The 24,081-nt window shown below is 45.6% G+C and overlaps 2 protein-coding genes across 3 annotated transcripts in view; one reads left to right on the top strand and one right to left on the bottom strand.

Moving 5' to 3' along the window:
* Window positions 1-888: 888 nt before the first annotated feature.
* On the bottom strand, window positions 889-5,631 carry LOC130198215 (tripartite motif-containing protein 16-like). The gene is made up of 2 exons (XM_056421361.1): window positions 5,386-5,631; window positions 889-3,298 (listed from the first exon to the last, which is right to left on the bottom strand). Exon 2 carries the CDS (start codon window positions 3,075-3,077, stop codon window positions 1,401-1,403), a length of 1,677 nt encoding a protein of 558 aa, XP_056277336.1. The 5' UTR covers window positions 3,078-3,298; window positions 5,386-5,631; the 3' UTR covers window positions 889-1,400.
* A 3,619-nt stretch (window positions 5,632-9,250) lies between these two features.
* LOC130198209 (tripartite motif-containing protein 16-like) overlaps window positions 9,251-24,081 on the top strand; it is a 167,709-nt gene continuing 152,878 nt past the window's right edge. The window contains exons 1-2 of one of the 2 annotated variants that reach the window (XM_056421357.1): window positions 9,251-9,597; window positions 10,647-10,714. In XM_056421357.1, coding sequence (XP_056277332.1) covers window positions 9,387-9,597; window positions 10,647-10,693 — 258 coding nt within the window. In that variant the 5' untranslated portion in view covers window positions 9,251-9,386 and the 3' untranslated portion in view covers window positions 10,694-10,714. Of the gene's footprint in view, window positions 9,598-10,646; window positions 10,715-24,081 lie in introns of those variants that run through there. The other variant, XM_056421356.1, reaches the window with a different exon arrangement.

A 24,081-nucleotide genomic window follows, 5' to 3' on the forward strand; every position in this document is an offset into this window, starting at 1 on the left:
TCTGACGTAAACGACTGAAGACGTCGTGACGCCCCGATGGAGCCGAGGCCACGCCTCCTCCTGAGGATGGAGCCGAGGCCACGCCTCCTCCTGAGGATGGAGCCGAGGCCACGCCTCCTCCTGAGGATGGAGAGGCACAGCGACTCCATCACTCGGGGCAACGCCGCAAAGGAGAGGTCCTGTCTGTGAGGGACGAGGCGACCGGAGAGGCAGACAGACACAGAGACAGATTAACAGACAAGGGAGTGGGAAGCTCACCTGGGCCTTTCTTCCTGTAGTCAGACACACCTGAGAGAGCACACAGTGAGAGAGCAGCCATCTTAGCGTGGGCCTTTTATTGTTGCTGTCAACAGGTACATTTTATTTAGTGTAAGTGGGCGTGACTCCTAAATGACCAACACATTGTGTGACTGTATACATTATGTTTTTATTTAACCCCACATGCTTTACTTTCTTGTCTGTGCACTTTGATGCATGTATTAAATGTAGAAGTGACTCCACCCGTCTGTGAGTCCTGTGTTTCTGGTCCAGTGGCCTCTGGCCCAGTGCATTCTGGGTGTTTCCCTGAGGGGGAACCAGAGGGTTGGCGCCTCGCTTCCACAGCGACACCGTGAGTCAGGACACAGTGGACCGGAAGAGCAGAAGCACTCAGCTGGGGAGCGCTCACCTCTTTCACATCCCTGGTTCAGACACTTAAAGGCACAGCACACACACCACATGCAGGAAACAGGGTCACACTCGTGACCTCCAGAGGAGCCGACCTCCGGGTTTGAGAAGTGAAGCCGACGCACGGAAAGAACCTGAACGTTACATGAAACCTTCAGTGAAGTCTGTGAGACGTGTTGGACCACCACCTCAGTTATGGAAAAGAACGATGAGAGATTTACTGATTGATTATGATACTTTATTTTATAAAACACAGTACATCATGTGTACGTTGATTGGGAAAACAACAACAACATTTAGTCTCACAAATGTATTAATAGAATAATTTGCATGAAGTTCTAAGAACAAAATATCTCCGATAAAGAAGCTCTGGTGCTTTCTCTTTAAGACCCATGCAGAGGAAGAGAAACTTAAATTAAAGAATACATCAATAACAATATTCATCAAACATTTAGAGCTCAGAGCATTTTACATTTCCCTGCAGATAAATATGAGTTCAGGTAAACAAAGAGCATCATGAGCAGTGAGAGCCTCCATGACTCAACACACACAGGAAGGAGCGCCACCTACAGGAACTCAGACACCTACACAACAACAAGGAGAAGATGGACAAGTCCCGCCCACAAGGTTTGATTGACAGGTGGAGAAAAGTCTGCTCAGCGACGATGATGGAAACAAAATAAGTTTAAGACTTAAAACAGACTTTAACCAGATGTCCCTGAACTCACTTCTGTCTATTTGAGTTTACTGAACTCAACAGTGGCTCCAGGAGAATAATACAACCCAAGTCCAGCATAGAGAGGCTGAGTGAATGTGGTCTGGACTCTGTGGAGGAGAGTCATGGTGTCAGAGACGCTGTAGAAGGACAGAATACCTGCTCTGTGATCCAGGTACACTCCTAATCTGGAGGACTGAGGACCAGAGACGGGAGTTTGGACATTGTTGTGAAGAAATATAAAACTGTTATTGAGACAATATAACGCCCAAGATTTATTATTGTATCCAAACCCACATTCATCCCCGCTCCCTGTTCTGCTGATATTCTTGTATGAGACGGCTACATAAACTCTTCCTCTCCACTCCACCTCCCAGTAACAACGTCCAGTCAGACTCTCTCTACTCAGGACCTGCTCACATGTAGTGAACCTGTCTGAGTGACTAGAATAAGACTGTTCTTCTCTCATACATGTTGCTTTTCTGTTCCCATCAGATAATAACAGACGTGTGTATGCTGTGTTTGGATCCAGAGTGATGTCACATGAATACCTTAAGAATCCAGCTCTGGTCTCGGGCTCTGCTTGTGAAGGAGACAGTAAATCGTCCACTTCAGTCACTGCCAGTGAGACGTTTGTCCACTTGTCCCCCAGAACGTCCTGTAGTTTATCTCTGACTTCTGACACAGCCGCCGTCACGTCCTCAAAGTGTCTCAGAGGACGGATATCGATGCCGGACGAGTGTGTAGACTCAGCGCGTGGTGACAGTGAGGGGTAGTGGAGAAACTGCTTGAGATCCTCTGTGTGTGACAGCAGCTTCAGCTCAGCCTCGTTCCTCTTCAGCTCAGTGATCTCCTGCTCCAGCTTCTCCTGAAGCTCTTGGACTCGACTCACTTCAGTTCTCTGCCGGGATCTGACCTGCTGCTTCACGTCAGAGCTTCTGTTCTCCATGAGCCGGATCAGCTCAGTGAAGATCTTCTCACTGTCCTCCACTGTTTTATCAGCAGAGAGGTTGAGGGCCTCCACCTCCTGATGGAGCAGCTTCAGGTCTTTCTCTCGGTCCTGGATTCTCTGCTGGATGTTGAGTCGACTCCCCTCCAGCTCTCTCTGCCTCTCGGTCCTTTCTGCTGCAGCTGAGACTGTGTCGTGGCCTTTATGTTCATCCATTAAGCAGAGGTAGCAGATACACTGCTGATCAGTACGGCAGAAGATCTTCATCTCCTCTTTATGACGAGAGCAGATGTTCTCCTGGAGCTGGTTGGAGGGCTCCACCAGCTTGTGTTTCTCATATGCAGGTGCATCATAATGAGGCTGGAGGTGTTTCTCACATAAGGAGACCACACATTGCAGACAGGACTTGAAGGCCTTCAGTCTCCTCCCAGTGCAGACATCACAGGCCACATCTTCAGCTCCAGCATAGCAGTGGTCAGCAGGAGCAGCTTGGAGTCCAGTCTTCTTCAGCTGCTCCACTAGAGCTGCCAACATGGTGCTCTTCAGCAGGACAGGCCTCAGTGTGAAGGTCTGCCTACACTGAGGGCAGCTGAGGAGTTTCTTCCCCTCCTCTTCCTCCCAATGGGCTTTAATACAGTTCATGCAGTAGCTGTGTCCACAGGGAATAGTCACCGGATCCTTCAGGAGATCCAGACAGATGGAACAAGAGAAGGTTTCCCGATCCAGCTGAACTCCTTTCTGCTCCATTTCACCTCTCAGGAGCAACGACTGTCTGAGTTTCACTTCCTCAGAAGCGACTCTGCTTTGACTTCTGATGTGAACAACATGTGACGGTTCAGTGAACGGGGCGTGTCAGCTCTAGTGGGAGGGAACCAGGAAGTGTGTGGACAGAGTGCAGCCGCCTGTGTTTGAGAGCAGGAGGAAGAGGGAGGGGCTTATCAAGCTGTACTTCATTCCTGGAGGAGGAGCTGAAAGAGGAAGTGAAAAAAAATAGGAAAATTAATAATCCAAAAACATAGATTTGCATCTGAAACATCCCAAAGGATAACAAATGTTTTTGTCAGTCTGACTGAGTAGCAGGTTAACGTTAATGAAGCAGATGATCACTTGGAGCACCACTTGATATCAGATGGAGAGCTGCCCACAGGGTGAACCACACGGATGACTGTCCACCTGAAAGTTTATTATTCATTATAAATATATGTGTGTGATCTTGATTGATTTTTGTTGAATCCCAGTAAAACTCTTAAAAACTGAACTATTTAATTTGGTGTTTTTCCCCCACAATTGAGCTCTGTAGCTGAACCTGGTGACTAGTCCATAAACCTGAGTTACAATCATTAAAATAGAGCCACCGGTTACACATCTGTAGTCCTAGAACCACACAAATGGACCCGTGCGTGACCCTTTCAGTCACGTGGGTCGAGGTCACCCAGAGGTCAAAACCCATTACAGTTTTTCTCAATTGCTAAAACACTAAAACCCATTGGTTGAACAAAGTTCTCAGACGCCTGAACTCATTTAGCTAATTGTGCAATAGTCTGTTGTCAATACCGTAAACTATTTCACAAAATACAATTTGCAGATCTCACTTAGACTTTTCAGCAAAACTCTAAAACATCCTCAGTCTCAAAACACATTCTGCCCTCTAATGCACACGTCATCCATACTGTAAACACAAGGGGCAACGATGAAATACAAAGAGAGAACACACGTCATGGATCAACACAATCACTCAAAATGGATTTAACTCGTATCAAATGATGTGACACAACCAATATAAGCCAGTGGAGAGCAAACAGGTGGTTGAAGGTGGGAAGGAGAAAGTCTGAGAATGGATTGAAGAAACAATGTGAGAGGATGAGGGCAAGTGTGTATGCGAGGTGGGCGACGAGGAGGAGGCGGAGGAGGAGGAAGGCGTATGCGACGTGGGTGACTAGGAGGAAGAGGAGGGCGAGGAGGAGGACACAGAGTGTAACCCGTGGCGACCCTGGAGCAGCAGCCAGAGACCAGGTGATGGTCCACAGACGACGAGGGCAGCAGGACTTGGACTCAGCCCGATGTGAGCCGATGTTGTGCGTCGCCATGGTGACGGCGTTCAGGGGGGTCAGGATGCTCCCGTCTCTCGGTGGTCGCACATGTTCTGGACTCCGCTCTCTGCAGCTGCTTCAAAGACACACAAGAGGCTTCTTCCCCCGGCGCCTCAGGAGAGGACATGTTGCTTGTGATGTGGACGAAGTGCTCCGCCCCGGAGACCAGAAGAAGCCCGTTGGTGACATGTTGACTCCCTTCACTGGAGGAGTGTCGACTGCAGGAGGCCCGCAGTGCATTGGAGGCTGGATCATGGACCATGAACTCACCGTGGGGCCTTGACCATCCTGCTTTCTATTGGTTACGCTGACAGGACTGACGGACCAATACATGTTGACTGGTTGCAGCTTCATACCAACAAAGAACAAGAATGACCGTCTGACAGAGACAAAGGACACGCTGTGAGCTGCAGAGTGCAGTCCTGTAACAAAAGGGTACAAGGAGGAGGAAGAACAAAAGAAATGCAGAGAGCAAAGCACAGGAGTAAATCTATCAGTGTGTAGCGACTCATCAAACATGTTTTCCTTCGTATGACATTTATTCTGAGATTAAAAATCTACTTCTCCCTGAGAACTATTTGTTTTGAACAATGTGTTTTCTATTTATTGGTGTATTGTTTCCTGAATGCTTGATAGTGAATATTATATGGATCACTTTGTTCATGATTTGAGAGCAGTGTTTGATTTTGAGCACAGGTAAAACTGTTTTGAGTTTCAAGAAATGTGTCTTAGCGATCGAGAAAAACTGAAACACTGGACACAGAGAAACATCCTACGTCACTCAAAGCCACGCCCCCTTCGTCACGGTCCAAATCCAAATCCACTCTCGATCCTGTCCAACAGAAGTCCGTCACGTTTACAAGTCAGAGTTCAGGACATGTTCACCCCCGAAAGAAAGAAGAGAAGAAAGAAAAGAGGAACGAGCCCTGACGCACACGGCCACACGACCAGATCACGTGACTCACCGTGTCGCCCTTGTTCATGTTTTGGTTGTTCAAAGTTGGATTCATGTTTCTTTCGGCTCCCCCGCGTTGCGTTCACTCACTGGAAGCTGGGAAGATGCGTTCAAGGTCCAACAGCCGCCTCTCCTCCTCAGGGACAACTTCAATAAGAAGAAGAAGGAACACACACACACACACACACACACACACACACACACACACACACACACACACACACACACACACACACACACACACACACACACACACACACACACACACACACACACACACACACACACACACACACACACACACACACACACACACACACACACACACACACACACACACACACACACACACACCGGGCCGACGATTCGAGGCTGAACTCCTTTCTGCTCCTTTTCACCTCTCAGGAGCAACGACTGTCTGAGTTTCACTTCCTCAGAAGCGACTCTGCTTTGACTTCTGATGTGAACAACATGTGACGTTCAGTGAACGGGGCGTGTCAGCTCTAGTGGGAGGGAACCAGGAAGTGTGTGGACAGAGTGCAGCCGCCTGTGTTTGAGAGCAGGAGGAAGAGGAGGGCTTATCAAGCTGTACTTCATTCCTGGAGGAGGAGCGGCGCTGTGAATGTGAACTTTGTTCCTCATTTACAGACAAAGACTCTGTTACAACCTGCTCCATGTTTTACATCACCTCACTTTCTTCATTTTAACATATGTATGTGCTGCTCAGATGTTGATGATTGCTCCATATTTCTCTACAACTCTTCCTCAAATCCAGTTTGTCTGCTGAGGTTTGTCCCAGTGATTTGTTTGTCCTCCTGAATCAGTTTGCTGCCTGTCATTAAAGCAGCCGAGCAGGTAGAAGCAGTCAGTCAGGAGCCTCTCCCTCACAGAGTCTAACGTTCCCCCGGCTCGCCCTCTGCATGCCTTCATGTTGTTATAAATCTCTCTGCTGCAGACGCCATCTCTACATGTAACTCTGGGTCGAAGTCGACGCTCTGATGCAAAGCAGCTGTCTCAAGTGGAACACGACAACAGGATCTGACATGAGATGCCGAGGCAGCGAGCAACCAGCAGTGATGATGAATACCGTCTCCTGTTATTCTCCACGAGCACGAGGGCTCAGAGGCGTAAGCTTGTGACTCCTCTTCACGTCGACACGCAACATGTATTTTAAAGCTAGACTACAAGTATAATTCATATGTGGAGGTCAGAAGTTGTTCAATTACCCCATGAATAATTCCATGATCTCACACATTAATATTGTTGCCACAGACCAAGAAACCAGTTTGTAGAACAGGAAGTCGGCAACCAGCCAGACTCAGTTGGTAAGTGTGGGCGTGTCCACGTTGGTTGTTGCTCGTTCACAACGCCTCGGCGATGACGTCATCACTTGTGTCCTCGGGTGGTTTCACAGCGTCTCCTCAATGACTGCGGCTCTTTGCGGCTCACTCCTTTGTTTGTCTCAGCAGATGTTTTGATGTAAATATTACAGATGTTTGGTCACACGGTAGAAGTCATCACGTTATTCTATAAGTTCACTAAAGTTATTCAACAGATGATTGTGAAGGAATAGGTCTGTGAGATGAGAAAAAGACGATCTGTGTGAATGTCAGTCTGAGACCGGCCCACCGTGAGGCTACACTGCCCTCTAGCGGCCATCGGTGGTAAGACCCCTCTATTAAAACCCTAAGGTTCAGAATAACAGTTGGATAGATAATATTAGTAATAATAACCTTATGTTTACACATCATTTCTGTTTGTATTGTGTTATAAATGTATATATTTATATGTATATATAACAGGCCAGTGATTATTATTTCTTTTTCTTTTAAAGATAGAGAATCAGGGCGCTTCATAATTAATATAATACATATTTGAACTTATTAATATATACAGTTTTTCTCCATTGTTTTGGCTCAATTCTTGAAATAGAAATGACATTCTCAAAACAACTTGTGCAAACCTCCAAACCACTGGGCACTTGTTCACAACAGATTTGAATTTCCCATTCCTTTAATCAAATTGCAATTGTTTTAGAAACGCCTTGCAAATGACAAGTACAATTGCCTACAGCTTGCACACATTTCAAATGATTTAGCACATCTGTGCAAACGGTTCGGTACAATTGCCTTCAGTTAGCCCAATTACCAATTGAATACATCTGGCTGGTCTAAACTGACTGTTGCTTCTCAGTCAAGTGGTTGTTCTCTGCAAAACATCTTGGCATCATTTCCTTGTGTCCATCATCACCTGCACAAGAGTTCACTCCACTGTCAAAATCGTTCAGGCACATAATACCATGAAAAACATCATGGTATATACTATAATATGGATCTCTTGGATCATCGGATTCATTTTCAGGTGCAACTAGAACTTTACTCATCAAGGGGGAGTTTCTCACATCCGATCACCAATCACAGTCATTTCAGTTAGCTGACAGGTGCTCTCCAGGAGTATAAATGCTTCCATCAAATATCTAGGGCTTGACAAAGTTCAGTCCAGTTTACAGTATGAACATGGAAGCACCTGGCCAGGTAAACGAACAAGGGCAACTGCCTGTTCGAGGAAGAAGAAGAGGAAGAGGAGCAAGGGTGCGTGGTGGTGGAGGGTGTATGAGCATCGGGCTCTAAACCAGAGGTCCCTTCTCCAGGCAATGGATGCTGCTTGTGCCGATGTCACAGCAGATGGTTGCGTCATGCACGGCGGTTCTTCCCCCGTTGCATCGCAAGGGAGAACATCAGATGCGATGTTGACGTAAATCTGTGTCCAGACAGACGTGAGCGCGAGGACGAGCAGGAGAGGGAGGATGAACTCCAGCTTTGCTACTGTTTGTTACAGTAGTGTAGGCTATACTTCATTTCATTTTTGATGTGCTTTTTGTTTGACACTATTTTTTGCTGTACACATTTTCTGTTTCTGTTTTGCAATTACTGTAATAATTTCCATGGCAGTATAAGTGCAATACAGTATGTGATGTGAAACCTTGTTGGCTCCTCTTGAATGAATCTTTGTTCTGTTTGATACACATAGTATTCTGGAAAGAAAACATCTCCTACAGTAACCATTCAGTGTCAAAGGACTAAGCCAAGATTGAATTGTGCACATGAGGGATATTTCTATGGTCCACTGCCATACTGACAAAACATCTAAACATTTTGACCTGCAGTGTTTCAACAATGACGAAGTGACTTTTCATTTTGGGGGCACTGACTATTTGTATGAGAAAAGGAATGAGTTTTGACTGATGAGTTGTCTGTTTTGGGAGAGATATGACCTTTTGCAGGTGTGCCATAGTGTTTTGCTAAACCATCTAGGTTATTTTGGCAAATGTATTTAAAGCTTTGAGAATGTCCTTTTTCAAGAGAGAGATGAGCCACAGCAATCGAGAAGGAAGTTTTCATTTTGGGGGCACTAACTATTTTTATGAGAAAATGATTTGGGTTTGAAGCTTGAGTTAACTGTTTTGGGTGAGATGTGACCTTTTGAAGGGGATCTATGTAGTTGTGCTGAACCATATATGCTATTTTACCAAATGCACTAAGAGCTTTGAGAATGTAATTTCTGTTTCAAGAATTGAGCCAAAGCAATGGAGAAAAACTGTAATATATATTGTCTAATTATATATTATATTATTATTATATAATGTTTTATCTGATCTTATTTGGCATTTTTTTGGACTGCTTTATTTTTGAGAGAATATCCAAAATGCAAAATATTTATTTTAATAACTATTTGCAAATAACCTAAATGTAATTCCAATATGAGTTTTAAAACAGCGTCATCACGTGGGAGGGTCTCCAGCTGCCTGTCAAGAAAACACAGGAAGTCACTCACTTCCTGTTAGTTCATTCTGTAGGCAACTTGTAGTTTACAGACCTCGTACGGATCTCCCATCATGCACTGGGCCAGGCAGTCCGTAAAGAAGCAACTGCAAGCGCCTCGCTCTCGTGAGATTATCGGTGCCCAACGTGATCATGACGTCAGGGCCAGTCGGACCACATCTAACCGCGCATGCGTGGTTCGGAGACGGACTCTGCGGACCTTCTCCTCTCCCACGAGCCTCCGGTGTCGGTCTCCGTGTCTCCGGGAGAAATGCTGAGACTGTTGGTGAAGCAGCAAGTCCACGCGGCTTCTGGAGACACGTTGGGGCTGATTGACAGATTAATCTCAGATTATGAGGAGGACGTTTCTCGTTTTAGAGAACATGAGCGACACAGATCAGGTCGGTGCTTCTTCTTCCTGGTCCCGGTCTTCATGCTCGTTTGACGGCTTTACGTCACATTTAGTCCGTTTCCAGCTCGTTGGTTGTAGTCAGCGAGACTTTTGGTGAACATGGTTCGTCTCCAGCTCTCCTCCGACCAGCTTCACCAGGGAGGAACTTTACACACCCGACGGTCCTCTAGTCAAACCTCCAGGACCTCACGGAGATGTTTTAGTCTGTTAATAACCGTGTGTGTGTTACGAGGATCTAACGGATCTAATTGTTTGCAATTGTGTGTGTGTTAATATAAAGTGGTCAACGTTCTATAAAGCGGTCAGAGTGTCGTACTGATCTCTCAGCCTCAGTCTTTGATGTGACTTCAGCTCCAGAAGCTGTGGTGAAAGGGTTAAACTGCATTGAGTGCAGCTGGTCCTTTAGTCTGAGTTGTTTCTGATGATCATCTTTTGAATCAACATTACAATTTAAAACACCATCAAGTCACTTCTAGGTCACACTGAGTTGTGGTGTTTCATAATCTATTGGGATCAGATTATAATCTGCATATAAACCAAAACAACACAAAGAGATGTGAGACATTGTTAGTGTGAGAACGTATTTAATTCAGCTTGTTAGAAACTGAACAATGAGACGGTTTAGTAGCTTTATATTAATAAAGTAATATGAACCAGGTTGTTTATATTAATAAAGTAATACTATGAACCAGGTTGTTTATATTAATAAAGTAATTATATGAACCAGGTTGTTTATTGTATTTATAGTAATAAAGTAATACTATGATGACAAAGTCTCTCAGATCTTTTTTGTAGTCCATCTCCTGGACGTTGTAGTTCCACCGTGCAGACTGACCTCACTAACATGCCGTCGCATCATAACTACGTAGTTTGGTGAGAGTGGAGTCTGATCCTCTTCCTAACTCCTCATGAACTCTCCTTCCATCTCTCCTTGACCCCGTGACGTGTTCCCCAGAGGTCAAGGAGAAGTGGTTAGGAAGCGACGTTAGGAGGTCACTATCTGACTGTTGGACTGTGACCTTCTGTGTCCGTCTCCAGGAGAAATGCTGAGACTGTTGGTGAAGCAGAGACTCCAGGGCTTCTGAACACACTCTGGGGCTGATTGACAGATTCACAGCAGATTATGAGGAGGAAGTTTCTCGTTTGAGGAAAATGAGCGACACAAACTCCTGGAGGCCGTGTTCAACCCTCGAGTTCAGCTGCACAGATCAGGTTTGTGCTTTTTCATTATTATCCCCATCTTCGTGCTCGTGTTACGGGTTTACGTTTAAACCGGCGGAGGAGATGTGTCGAGTAAATAAGCTTTATTATTATCAACCGCGATATGATTTTAGATTAAACCTGAGACTAACGGCCTGAACTATGACAACTACCAGCTGGATAATCTGGCCACGCCCCCTGAAGGAGCTCACTTCCTCATTGATGAAGCAGCGATATCAGTTAGATTAGAGTTTTATAGGGAGAGTTCTTATCACGTCACGATGACTTCCTGTAGTGCGCTATCCATTCTGCCCACAAGGAATCATTTATTTACAGAGCTTCTGGAGCACATTGAACACCACACGCTGCAGCCGCCATCGACTCACAGACTGTCTGCTGAGACGCACGCTTTTTTGAGAGTGGTACATTGTTTTATAGTAATGTTCATTGTTTTATAGTAATGTTAATTGTTTTATAGTAATGTTCATTGTTTTATAGTAATGTTCATTGTTTTATATTAATGTACATTGTTTTATAGTAATGTACATTGTTTTATAATAAGGTACATTGTTTTATAGTAATGTACATTGTTTTATAGTAATGTTAATTGTTTTATAGTAATGTTCATTGTTTTATAATAATGTTCATTGTTTTATATTAATGTACATTGTTTTAGAGTAATGTTCATTGTTTTATAATAATGTTCATTGTTTTATAGTAATGTACATTGTTTTATAGTAATGTTCATTGTTTTACAGTAATGTACATTGTTTTATAGTAATGTACATTGTTTTAAAGTAATGTACATTGTTTTATAGTAATGTTCATTGTTCTATAGTAATGTACATTGTTTTACAGTAATGTACATTGTTTTATTGTAATGTACATTGTTTTAAAGTAATGTAAATTGTTTTACAGTAATGTTCATTGTTTTATAATAATGTTCATTGTTTTATAGTAATGTACATTGTTCTATAGTAATGTACATTGTTTTATAGTAATGTACATTGTTCTATAGTAATGTACATTGTTTTACAGTAATGTACATTGTTCTATAGTAATGTACATTGTTTTACAGTAATGTACATTGTTCTATAGTAATGTACATTGTTCTATAGTAATGTACATTGTTTTACAGTAATGTACATTGTTCTATAGTAATGTACATTGTTTTACAGTAATGTACATTGTTCTATAGTAATGTACATTGTGGTACCACTCTGTCTCCTCTGTCTCTCCTCGATTCTCTTTGTCCTCTTAAGACTCGACCGGTTCCCAAACCCTCTCCTCTCCGTGGTCGTCTGACTCTGATCTCGAGCCACCTGGCGAGCGACGGAAAGGAAATGGAGAAAATCTAATCAAGCTGACGACCTGCTCTCCTCTCAATCTCTCCTCTCCTCCTTCTCTGCCTCTGTCTCTGCAGCCAAAAGCTCTTTCTTCCTCACCAACATTCGGTCTTCTTTCTCTCACCCCAAAGAACTCGTCTCTATCTTCTCCAACCTCCTTGACCCTGTTAAGAGAGACGCGTACGTGAACCGATTCGGTCGCCTCGGGTGGGAGACGGAAAGAAAAGTCACGCCGCAGTCTTCTCGTGTAGGGGAAACCGGGGAGGAGAGGGGGGGGGGGGGAACGAGACGGGAGAGGAGAGATGGAGAGGAGGGGAAAAGGTTTGAGGTGCGAGCGGCTCACACGGTACTTTATTGAGGAAATAATCGTGCTCTAAGGACAGACGTGGCAAACTGTCGTAAAGCACGTCGGCGGCGCCCAGGCGCAGCGTCACCAGCTGCTAACCTGTCGCACTGGAAGGGCCGGGTCCACGGGTCACGATGCCCGGCCTCTCTTCTGACGCCGGCCCGGTCACGGTATCCTCGCCTTACAAGCTTCGAGAGGAGGGAAACTCGAGCGGGCGAGACCGAGTTAAGGGGAGAGGAGGCGGAGATCAGTAACTCCCTATATGATTCTGCGATCGTTCGGGCCTGATGAGCGGCCAGCGTGCACCTCGACAGTGGTTGCTGTTGTTGGGCTCGGCGCGCGACACCCCTAGATGATGTCAGATCGATCTCCGCGGAGAAACGCTGTTTCTTCAATTATCGGGTCTCACCCCAACACACTCGGTACAAGGCTCGTAGGCGGCCGGCAAGGGACACTTAGTAATATTCTATTTTAGGACAACCTCCGCGGCGAGGACTCGATTACGAGTCCTCTCTCGGTCCCCGAACCAACCACGGCTCGAGAGCGGAGGAGTCTACCGGCTGCAGCGATATCTCTTTAGTACAAAATGTCAGTTACCAGTGTGTGAGGAATCAGTATGTGCCCTGAGTAACGGAGGTCAGTGGTTAGCCGTGCAGATGTCGCTCAGACTCACCTCGGCGCGGGGTCCGCCTCGGGTCTCCGCCTCTGGTCTCCTCTCGTGGGTCGACAGGCGAAGAAATAGGGCTCACAAAAAACTAGGTCCACAAACCGAATGTAAAGTTTAAGACTGCAAGGCAGCCAAGTATTTTATTCAAAAAAAGAAGAAAGAAATAAACAAAGTACAATTATAAGTGAGTTCCCTCTCGGGAGCCTGACGCAAAAGTCACAAGAACTCAAAAACTCTCTTTTTCTTCAGCCTCCGAAGAAAAGAAGAAAAATAGACAAAGTACGTCAGGCGCCCGTGAGTTCTTCACGGACGCCTGACGAAACAACATATGAAAAAACCCTTTTTTCTCAAAAACTCTCCCAAAGACCCTTTTCCTTTTCCCTGTTCGTCACCTTTATACCCTCGGCTCCTCCCACTTTTACTGGATATCCGTCCCTCTCTGGGGTGCTGATGGGGGGTTCATCCCCCCCCCTCTCTCTTCCTGAGAGGTTCTGGAGAGACTCTCTGTCCCACATCAAAGAGGGGGACTGTTGTCTCCTGGTTTAGATGAGCTCGGTCACCTCGGTGACCTGTCTCCGGGTGTCTCCTCTTATCTCTCAGGCACTTAGGGTACCCTCTTTATGATCCTTCCAGACTTGGTGAGACTTCCCGTGGGCAGTGACACAGAACACACTCTAACCGGGGGTCAGGATACAGAACATATTGGGAGACATATATTACATTATCATATCACAGACCATTGATCTACAGGCAGGTTAACACACATGAATTCAGGTTTGTGTTTATTCACTCCGCAATACATCCTCCTTAGCCCATATGGTGCGGATATGGGCTCCGGACCCACAATCAACCAGGTCTTCATTTGAATATCACCAGAGGTGCAATGTTTACATCTGGTGTCGGCGTGGGGCCCCTGAGTGAGTTCAGACAGAGGGTTACTGGTTGTAAACGCCAAAGATGACCACTCAGGACCCGTGTTCTGTCACACCTGGCCCTCTGCTTATCGTCCCAGCGATGGCCTCGATGCTTTCATTTGATCTTACAGCCACTCTCCCTGTCGGCCGGCCTGATGGGTGCCTTGTTGCTTTCCTGTTGTTGTAGTCTAATGGAACTGGGGTCCCCTTTGATCTGTTTTATTACTCACATTCCGCATTCACTTCTCCCCGGCCTGGTCTACGGATCATCTTCAATCCCAGAAAAATTCGCATTTATTTGTCCCACTTCTAACAACCCCCCTGTCCCCCTCCTCCTTCCACCCTTCTGACACTTTGTGACTACTTTACAAACGAGAAGACGACATACGCTCCTCCTTTACTAACCCATCTTCTATCACTCCACCGACTTCTTCTTCATCCCCCTCTCTTTCCTCTTTGACCCCCTTGTCTCGTAATCAAGTTCTTAGCTTGGTGACCTCCGCCCGACCGACCACCTGCCCCCTTGACCCCGTCTGACATCCTCCAGACTGTTGCTCCTGACCTTATGACCTTCCTCACCCATCTTATTAACAGCTCCCTCTCAACTGGCTGTTTCCCCAACTCTCTGAAGGAGGCGAGAGTCAACCCTCTCCTGAAGAAACGCACCTCGACCCGTCTGAAGTCAGCAACTACAGACCGGTCTCTCTTCCTCCTTTTCTTTTCAAAACTCTGGAGCGAGCGATCTTCAACCAAGTGTCCTCCTGTCTCCACAGCAACGACCTTCTTGACCCTCACCAGTCTGGATTCAAGGCCACTCAACAGAGACTGGCCTCCTTGCTGTCTGAGCAGCTTCACTCTGCTAGAGCAGCCTCTCTCTCCTCTGTCCTTATCCTTCACTCTGCTAGAGCAGCCTCTCTCCTCTGTCCTTATCCTTCACTCTGCTAGAGCAGCCTCTCTCCTCTGTCCTTATCCTTCACTCTGCTAGAGCATCCTCTCTCCTCTGTCCTTATCCTTCACTCTGCTAGAGCAGCCTCTCTCTCCTCTGTCCTTATCCTTCACTCTGCTAGAGCAGCCTCTCTCTCCTCTGTCCTTATCCTTCACTCTGCTAGAGCAGCCTCTCTCTCTGTCCTTATCCTTCACTCTGCTAGAGCAGCCTCTCTCTCTGTCCTTATCCTTCACTCTGCTAGAGCAGCCTCTCTCCTCTGTCCTTATCCTTCCTGCTAGAGCCCTCTCCCTCTGTCCCTATCCTTCACTCTGCAGCCCCTCTCTCCTCTGTCCTTATCCTTCAGCAGACCTTTCTTTGACACCGTGAACCACCAGATCCTTATCTCTTCCCTTCAGGTCCTGGTATCTCAGGCTCTGCACTCTCCTCTTCTCTTCCTACCTCACCACGCACCACACTCAGTACCTTGGAGAGGATCTGTGTCTGATCCTTGTCCTCTCACTACTGGGGTTCCTCAAGGCTCCGTCCTGGGTCCCTCCTCTTCTCTCTGTACTAATTCTCTCGGCTCTGTCATTGGCTTCTCCTACCATAGCCATGCTGATGACACCCAACTGATCCTCTCGTTCCCCCTCTCTTTATGGTTACCGGTGGAGCAGCATCCGCTCAAAACATTGGTTCTGGCGTACCCCGTGCTCTGAGCGGATCGGGCCCCGTCTACATCCTGGATGTGGTCACACCGCGTACACACCCCGACATGACTAAACTCCGGCAACAGCAACAGCCAACCGACTTGTGACTCCTGCCCTTCGAGCTCATCACTCTACATCCAGACTGTTTGCTGTCCTGGCTCCTCATTGGTGGAATGAGCTCCCCACTGACATCAGGACAGCAGGAAGTCTCTCCAGCTTCTGCCAGAAACTAAAAACACATCTTTTCCGATTATATCTGGATTAAAACACAGATTAGCAATTCAGTGGCTCTTACTTCTGGTACATTTGTACTTCGACTTTCTTGAAGAAATGTTACTTTCTGGGTTCTTGTTGTTCTGAGTTTGTACTCTTGGTTGATGAACTCATTGTAAGTTGCTTTGGATAAAAGTGTCTGCTCAATGACATGTAAAGTAATATAGTGTGGTCTAGTGTGGTCCAGTGTGGTCTAGTGTCGGCGATGCAGAACATCAGGAAAGCCGCTGTATGCCGAGCTGTTCATAAAGTTTATTTTGCATTTAAACTTCTGGATGTGTTCATTACGATCCCTGGCCCACACACACATTCACACACATATTCACACACACATTCACACACATCCACACACACACATTCACACACACACACACATTCATACACATATTCAAACTCCTGTTCTGTATGATCATCTCCACATCCATGTTTGCACACATTTATATTATCTCCTTGTTCTGGAAGAGTAGAGATGGTTATATGATGGGGTGACGAGGCACTTAAAATTAGCCGATATATTTAACACTTATGTTCACACCAAACGCGTTGAGTAGTGTGACGGTCCCCGTGTCTAATCAGTAATCAGTCCCTTGTCCTTAGGTGAGTGATTGCCGGATGCAGCACACCTGGTCCGAGAGCAGGAAGGCATAAAGGCCTTGAGCTCACACGGTGCAGGGCGGGCGTTGTTCTCCTCACAGGTGGAGTGGTGGTGGTGGTGGTGGTGGCTGGGACTTTGCTGCTGGTCCCTTTACTGTTGGTTTCCTTTGGTTTGGCTGACAACACTTACACTCCTTCACATGCACATGGACACGACTGATGTTACTGACTGCCACACCTCACTACGTTGTGTTCCGTTATTACGTTGAATAAACACTTTTCCTTAATTTAATGCTGTGTCCGCGCCATATTTGCCATGACCTAAGAGCCGGGTTGTGACAAATTGGGGTACGTCAGCCATTTTTTCCCATGGAAGTCGGTGGGGACTTTGTTGGTTGGATTTGTTTGCTTGCAGCAATTGCGGCAACTACACGGTAAAAAGTGTTCTTAAGGTGGGTTTACATCATAACCTAGCTGTACGTGAGGCATATATGCAAATGGTGGTTTTAAGTGCCTTCCAGGGTATTAATTTCTTGCCAATGCCGCTGGTAAATTAAGTTGCACGTGGGATTTGAGGTTTTGGGGTTGAGCTACTGGGTAAATTACGTTATCCATTGTGGTCTTTGGTTAAAGGAGGTCTTCACAGACAAAGTGGCGAAACACCTGAAGCTTGCTTGGGATTGCAGGTCTACACCAAATTTGCAGGTTGCTAGGTGCTTCATAAATACCCACCACAAGCTGTCTGAGTAGGGACATAAATTAAGTTGAACTAGGGACAAGGCTTTTCACACGCCTTTTGTGTAAATAGTTGAGATGTCGGAGGCTGAGGCGTTCGTTGATGCTCCATCTCAGGAGTCCCTGGATGTGTGCACAAGAGAGCAGCTGTTTTGGATTGCAGATCATTACAAGGTGGTGGTTGAAGGGGACAAACGTTTCAAAGAGAATATCAAAGATGCTATAGTGTCAGAATTGATTGAGAGAGGGATTATGTCTGAGGAGAAAGATTTGGGCCCTGTTTCTACTACTGTGTCTTTTCGAACTCATGGACTAACATTTGAGCAACAGAAGGAGATGTTGCTGTTGCAGATGGAACATGAAAGGAGTAAACAGGAACATGAAAGGAGTAAACTGGAGAGTAAACTGGAACATGAAAAGAATAAACAGGAATTGGAAAGTAGGAAGCAGATGGAGAGAAGCCGCCAAGAGCTGGAGAGATATCGTTTGTCTCTGATCGCAGATGGCAAGTTGTCCTGGGACCGGCACACACGGGCCCAGGCCTGTGAACACGTGGATGTGAGTAATTTGCGCTGGTTGCCACCGTTTAATGAGAGGGATCCAGACACGTTTTTTTTGCTATTTGAACGGGTAGCTAAGGCTAGAGACTGGCTCGATGAGGACTGTGCACTGATGCTTCAGTGTGTCCTGTCAAGGAAAGCACAGGAAGCGTATTCCACTTTGAGTCTGGAGGACAGTTCGAGCTATACTAAGATAAAGGCTGCGGTGCTCAAAATCTATGAGCTGGTGCCAGAGGCCTATCGCCAAAGTTTTAGATCCTTGGAAATGAAAGTAGATCAGACGTATGTGGAGTTGGTGAGAGACCTATCGACTCACTTTAAGCGGTGGTTAACGGCCCTCGACGTAGCTACGTTTGAAGATCTGTGCGAGTTGATGGTTTTGGAGCAGTTTAAAAATGTCCTTCCAGATCGCGTTGCTACGTATATTATCGAGAGGAGAAGCGTGACTGCTGCTGATCCGTGTCAGCAGATGAGTATATGTTGCTTCATAAAAGCAGTTTTAGAGAGTGTCGCAATGTTTTGGGTGTGCGGGGAAATGTTTCTGAGGCAACTGTGCAAGAGACGCGTTCAAGGAAGGTGGGAGGGTTTAGATCTGGGGTCAGAGTGGACAATAGTAATACCTGTAACTATTGTCGAGAGGAAGGGCATTGGAAGGCGGAGTGTCCTTTGTTACAGGCTAAGCTCAGGGAGGTGAGACCGGGGGTGAGGCCTGCTGCCTTTGCAGCTACAGTTACAGGCTGCTGCGTGGCCGAGGAGCTTCCGTCTCACTCATGTGACCAGAGTGTTTTGGCAGCTTATGCTCCGTTCATTCGAGGTGGATTTGTGTCAATTTTGGGAAGTGAGGTGAAGGTTCCGATAAAAATCTTGAGGGATACAGGGGCCTATGATTCGTATATTGTTGACTCTGTTTTGCCTTTGTCTGAGGAGACTGACACTGGTGACTTTGTTCTCAGTCGTGGGATGGGATTAAAGATTCTCCCTGTTCCTTTGCACAAGATGGTGCTTGACTGTGCGCTGGTGAAAGGTGAGATAGCTGTTAAAAGGTCCACAGTTGCCTTTCGAGGGTATACATTTTATTTTGGGCAACGGCTTGGCTGGTAGTAGAGTTTGGACTGACACTCCTCCCGCACCGGTGGTCACATGTTGTCCGGTTGATTCTGCGTTTGATGAGAGCTCCAGAGTGTTGCCTGAGGGTTTTCCGTCCTGCGTATGTACGCACGCTATGAGCAGGTCAGACCCTGCCATGTCATTAGTCGAGACGGTGGAGGTGGTGTCGGAGGTCCCAGCTCTGTCTGAGCTTCCTGTGTCACGGTCACACAGAGAGGTCGTAGAGGAGCAAGAGGGGGATTCTTCTTTGAGAGAAATGTTTGAGCGGGTTTTGCCCGTTTCAGAGATAAATAGTGCAGCTAATGGCTACTTCCTGCAGAACGAGGTGTTTAGAACATTTGATATTTCCACGTTTGTGTGATTTCCACAAGAATAGAGCAGAAATAGAGGTTATTTCTTCCTTTGAGTTTATTTGACTTTGTGTCGTTATATAATCAATGTTTCTGTGATCGACGCTTCCCCCTTTTGATGTCGGACGGTCAATCATCCTGAGGACTGACGTCTGGTTAGAATTAACGAGACAGTTTGAGGGCGGATCAGCCTTTGAGACGTGGAGAGCCTGATGTCAATCATCTCGTTAAATTAAGCGGGAAAATAGGACATTTGATCGACTTTGTTGAGCCGCGTACGAGAAATAGGGCCCCGCTGCTTACAAATGTTGTTTTGTATTTCTGTGTTTGTACATGAAGAGCAACAAATACACATTTAGTCAGTAATGAAAGTTGATATCAGTCTGAAGTCACCGTTGTTCATAATGTGCTCCCTGCAGATGTCCAGCAGCTGGTTTGGATTAAACCAGATGTCCCCCCTGAGGACCAGGACCAAGAGGAGCCGGAGCCCCCACTCATAAAAGAGGAGCCGGAGCCCCCCCTCATAAAAGAGGACCCTAACCCTCCTCATAAAAGAGGAGCTGCAGGATCTCTGGACCCGTCTAGAGGGAGGTCAGCTCATTGTGCTGGAGGAGGCCGATATCACCAAGTTCTTATCCACTGCTGTTACTGTGAAGAGTGAAGATGACGAACCTCAGACCTCACGGCTTCATCAAAGCCAGACGGAGGAGGACAACAAAGCGGAGCCTCCCTGCAACTCAGCTACGACAATAAAGCGGAAACTGATGGAGAGGACTGTGGGGGATCAGGACCAGACAGGAACCTAAATCCACATCGTCATTCACATCCAAATGCTGATGATGAAGAGGTGTCAGACTCTTCTGAGACTGAGGTCAGTTGTGGTGATTGGCAAGAAGCTTTGTCAGATTCTGGACCTGACAGTGAAGACGGAGAGAATGTCTGGAAGGAGGCCAGGGCACTGAGTCTGCTGCATGCCTGAAATATAAGGAAGCTCTTGTAAGTCATGTGGGATGTAACACTGGCAACAAATCCAATGAATCAAGATCAAAAGAGCTCATGAGAGAGAAAGCATTCAGGTGTGATGAGTGTGGGAAAAGATTTACACAACAGCGAAGTCTGAAAAGACACATGAGAGTCCACACAGGAGAGAAACCATTCAATTGTGATGTTTGTGGGAAAAGATTCACACAGCAGGAAAATCTGAAGCAACACATGAGAGTTCACACAGGAGAGAGACCATTCAGTTGTGATGTTTGTGGGAAAAGATGTAGACAACAGGGAGATCTGAAGAAACACATGAGAGTCCACACAGGAGAGAAACCATTCAGTTGTGATGTTTGTGGGAAAAGATTTACACAACAGCGAATTCTGAAGAGGCACATCGGAGTCCACACAGGAGAGAAACCATTCAGTTGTGATGTTTGTGGGGAAAGTTTTGCAAGAAAAGTAACTCTGACCAAACACAAGAGAGTCCACACAGGATAGAATTTGTTTCGTACGTCTCTCTCTCTCTTTCTTTCTCTCTCTCCCCATCCCCAGGATCCATGCAGGTGACGCCCGTGACCCTGCCTGCAGATGAACCTACACCTGAGGACATTTAGCTGAGAGCTGCCAGCCAGACGACCCAGTGGGCCTCATAGAAGAGCTCAAGCTGTGTGCCGGTGCTGTTACGTGTGGTCCACAGGGTGCTGTTGTCCTACGGTTCATCTCATTGTAAATATTGCTACTGCCATATCGATAGATACTGTGAGTATTTCTACTGGTCTCTGCAGCATCGATTCCGTTTCTATGAAACGGATATTTTATTTCTTATATTAAAGCACTCTAGGATTAAGCTGTTTTTACGCTGCAGACCGCAGAACGGGAGCGGCTAACTTGTGGTGGAGTCCCTATGTAGTGGCGCACTCTGCAATATAATCTGTGTGTGATGTATGTCACTGATGTAATGTGTACTACGATGTCATTCCTTGGTACATGCTGTATCACAAAGTCTTGTAATCATGTGTGAGAGGTGTGCGAGTCCAGAGTGTCCGTAAAAATCTATTTTAAACAATTTGAGCAAAATGTCCATAAAAAGAAGGAATAGAGGTCTTCGAATAGATCCTTCTAGACGGATACGGACGTTCAGATATTGATCCATCACTCTTTAGAAAAACACTTTGCTCATCAGCTCGAGTTTTACTTATTTAGCTGTTAACCTTTTTATTTTTATCTTGTGTTAAATAAACATCGACTGCATTACCGTTTGACTACATCACTTGTTTCTGAGTCTTCAATTAATCAGTTCCTGGATCGGGATGTCACCTGACTCAGAGGTCTCCACGGCAACGTCATCATCCAGCCCCTGAGGTGAGCGCCTTTCCCACGGCGACACACACTTATTCCATACACACGAATATGGACAAACTTATTTCATACACACACTGATATGGACACACTTATTGACCTCCTAATAGCATCAGATAAAGGATTCATCTCTGTACTGGTTTTGTTAGACCAGGGCTATTCAACTTCAGTAGCAAGTGGGCCGAATAAGAAAATCACGGGGGTGTGAGGGCCGCACAGAATATTGATCAAATAATGGCTAAAAATGAAAATTTTAAAAAACAGTAATGTATATTTCCACAGGTAAACAGTCACACACACATCTCTTTTCTTCCACTTTATATAATCAGTTACAGACTGTAATTCCATTCCAAAACACAGGAAGGCTATCAAGCTTTGATACAGAAGTGCAAAAGTTACATAAAAAACATAAACAAAAAATGAGACATTGTTTTTCTGACATGTCCATATCCACAAATGTAGAAAACAATTTGAAAATAGTATAATAGTATTCAGATATCAGATTAACAATAAATGAGCCTGTTCAGGAAACTATCAAAAACAATTCCAAGCAGAAATTAGGTAGATACAGCAGTCCATATCCCAAAATGCATAATGTAAACTGAACATCTTGAAACAGTATCCATCACAATAATAGTAAATAAGCCTTCAACAACATTTCCAAGCAGAAATAAAGTGCTTTGCAGGTTCATATCCATTAACACAAATAGCCAGATAATTCTGGTAAAACAGCATCCACCAGATAAACAAAAAATGGGCTGACTCATGATATTATCACAAACAAGCCAAAAATAAGGTGCCTATAGCAGGTTCATGTCCATATTTGTTAAAGGTAAAAACTAAAACTCCAGACAAACCAAAGGAGCCTGCTGAACCATAAAACAGATTTGTATTCTGTGCAATTTCAGTTTGATAGCATCACATGCCTCAGTCAGGGTATTTTACTACTACACAACTACCTTAATTATCAGACCTATGTGGTTTTGAGCCTGTTTGACTCGGTGAGAAAAATTGCATTGCCTTGATTTGGCAATTTCAACATAGTTTGGCTCATAAGTAGTAAGGGCAACCCTGAGACACTCGTGTAGCTTTTCATTGGTCATGGAGCAACGTGCCCTTGTTTTGATTGCATTCATGTGAGAAAAGCTAGACTCACATGTGGAGGTGGATCCAAACATTGTTAGTATTAGCAGCGCCACTTTCCTGATTGTGGGGTACTGGTATTGGCTAACATAGTAACTGTTGTGTTTTCAAGAATCTTCGAGTGCAGAACCGAGAAAGAATGTCTGGACAGTGCCAAATTAGAAGAAAAGGTGTTTAATTGAAAATATTACCAATGGTCAATAACGGTTGCAATACAGAGTATAACTCAGTTGAGGGAGCATGAATCACTGCGTCCACAGACCGCCAAAGCAGTTAACTGTCTAACAGAAGTCAAGCTCACTAAATCTAATCCTCAGCTGAGGGCTTCTCACAGGATCAACGGCCTACATGCAGCTAACCTGCATGCAGTGCATCTCCGCCGTCATCCAAAGGTCAAAAGCCTTGTCTCTTTGGTCAACATCTGTTTTTATACCAACCGGGCGTCCCGGCCCCAGGGGAGATATTCCCTTCTCATTGGTTAACCTGTCTAGGTAAAACATTAGTCCTGATCCACTCATTGGCTGAGCCGTCTGGCTGTTGGTAGATTTGCAGATCCACATGATGTCATCACTCCGGCCACCATTTGCCCTCTGACATGCGGCCCACTGCATGAAATGGGGTCTCCTCCAGGGGCTCCCCAGGGGTCCTCTCTCCATGCCGGGGGAAGGGGATCCCTTGCTGCCACTGATCTGTTTCTTGTCACACAGAAAGATTCATTTTACCAGTTACAGTAATCCATTAAATAATAATCCACAGACATTTACCAAACAATATTGTAAATTATTAAACAATAACACACATTCCATAACAACATGCATGAAGTTATGGTATATTAGTAAATCCTAATTTACATATTGCTTTACTAAATTGTCTAATTCAACATTACACCAAAAATTCACTGCACCCTCAGACAGCAAGTGCTGCTTTAAAGCAAATGAGGACTGGACATCAACCATTTCCATCTGAAGAAGGCTCTCATCAATGCAAGACATTACCTCTTTTGCTTTTACACAGAAGTCTGCCTCAGGTTTGATGGAGAATGGGTCACGAGCAAACTGCAGTACCTCAATAGGAATACTGAAGCCTTGGAATCTCTCAGTGAAGTTATCAGTCAGATTTCTCATAAAGTTTGTCATGATTGCGTTACGTGCCCAGGTGCTGCACTCATGAATGCACAGAGTTGTGAGAAGTGCAGCAACCTTCTGACATTAGGTCTGACGTGAAAATCGTTAACTTTGTTTTGAAGGCGCTGGCCTCTCA

This window comes from Pseudoliparis swirei, chromosome 8 (genome assembly GCF_029220125.1).
Source record: "Pseudoliparis swirei isolate HS2019 ecotype Mariana Trench chromosome 8, NWPU_hadal_v1, whole genome shotgun sequence".
In the NCBI taxonomy this organism is placed as follows: Eukaryota; Metazoa; Chordata; class Actinopteri; order Perciformes; family Liparidae; genus Pseudoliparis; species Pseudoliparis swirei.